Genomic DNA, 1,177 nt, shown 5'->3' on the forward strand with positions numbered 1-1,177 from the left:
CCAGACAGTACCTATATTCCTGATTCTCCTTGTCAATTAACACTATCTGACTCTATTATCAATAGTCTGTTTAGAAGAACTACCTCATTCTTTTATTGCCTATTATGAGAAGGCTTTCAAAACTGTATTTTCTTTGTTTCTGTCTTAGAAAAAGTACGGAAAGGAGGGAGATGAGAGTAATAGACCTATATTGAGAGTGTCATTTCAGATCCAGGAATAAATACTTTCCAACCAATTCATCATGCACACTCTCAATTCCTCTAAAGTTGAGATCACCACCTTCTTCCTGATTGGCATCCCAGGGCTGGAGCATGTTCACTTATGGATCTCTGTCCCCATCTCCCTCATGTACCTAGTGGCCATCTTGGGCAACTGTACCATCCTCTTTGTGATCAGGACGGAGCCCTCACTCCACGCACCCATGTACTACTTCCTTTCCATGTTGGCTGTCTCTGACCTGGGCCTGTCCCTCTCATCCCTCCCCACTATGCTGAGGCTCTTTGTTTTCAATGCTACAGGAATTTCCCCAAATGCCTGCTTTGCTCAAGAATTCTTTATCCATGGATTCACAGACATGGAGTCCTCAATGCTCCTGGTCATGTCTTTTGACTGCTTTTTGGCCATTCACAGCCCTCTGATATACAGCTCCATCCTCACCAATGCCAGAGTGGCCAAAATGGGCCTGGTGTTTCTCATTAAAAGCATGTTCTTAGTGCTCCCATTTCCTTTCACTCTCAAAAGATTGATCTATTGTAGGAAAAGCCTGCTTTCTTACTCTTATTGTCTCCATCAGGATGTTCTGAAGCTGGCCTGCTCTGACAACACAGTCAACTTTTTCTATGGTTTCTTTGTTGCCCTCTTTATGATGACAGACAGTGTGTTCATTGCTGTGTCCTATGTATTCATCCTGAAGACTGTGATGGGAATTGGTTCCCATAAGGAGCGGCTCAAGGCTCTCAACACCTGTGTCTCTCACATCTGTGCAGTGCTTATCTTCTATGTGCCCATCATTGCTTTGGCCTCCGTGCACCACTTTGGCAAGCACAAGTCCCCAGTGGCCATGGTCCTCATTGCTGACATTTTCTTGCTGGTACCACCTTTGATGAACCCCATCATCTACTGTGTGAAGACGTGGCAAATTCGTGAGAAAGTTCTGGGGAAATTGGGTCTAAAATAA

The 1,177-nt window shown here is 44.5% G+C and overlaps 1 protein-coding gene across 1 annotated transcript; it reads left to right on the forward strand.

The window, feature by feature from the left end:
• The first annotated feature begins 241 nt into the window (after positions 1-241).
• On the forward strand, positions 242-1,177 carry LOC102519801 (olfactory receptor 51A7). Its single transcript, XM_006183095.1, has one exon. The coding sequence runs from the start codon at positions 242-244 to the stop codon at positions 1,175-1,177; it is 936 nt and encodes a 311-aa protein (XP_006183157.1).

The sequence above is a fragment of the Camelus ferus genome, chromosome 10, assembly GCF_009834535.1.
Source record: "Camelus ferus isolate YT-003-E chromosome 10, BCGSAC_Cfer_1.0, whole genome shotgun sequence".
NCBI classification, from domain to species: domain Eukaryota; kingdom Metazoa; phylum Chordata; class Mammalia; order Artiodactyla; family Camelidae; genus Camelus; species Camelus ferus.

Excerpts from the sequence above, each read along its gene's own strand:
- LOC102519801 (XM_006183095.1), top strand. The coding sequence starts at position 242 with ATGCACACTCTCAATTCCTCTAAAGTTGAGATCACCACCTTCTTCCTG.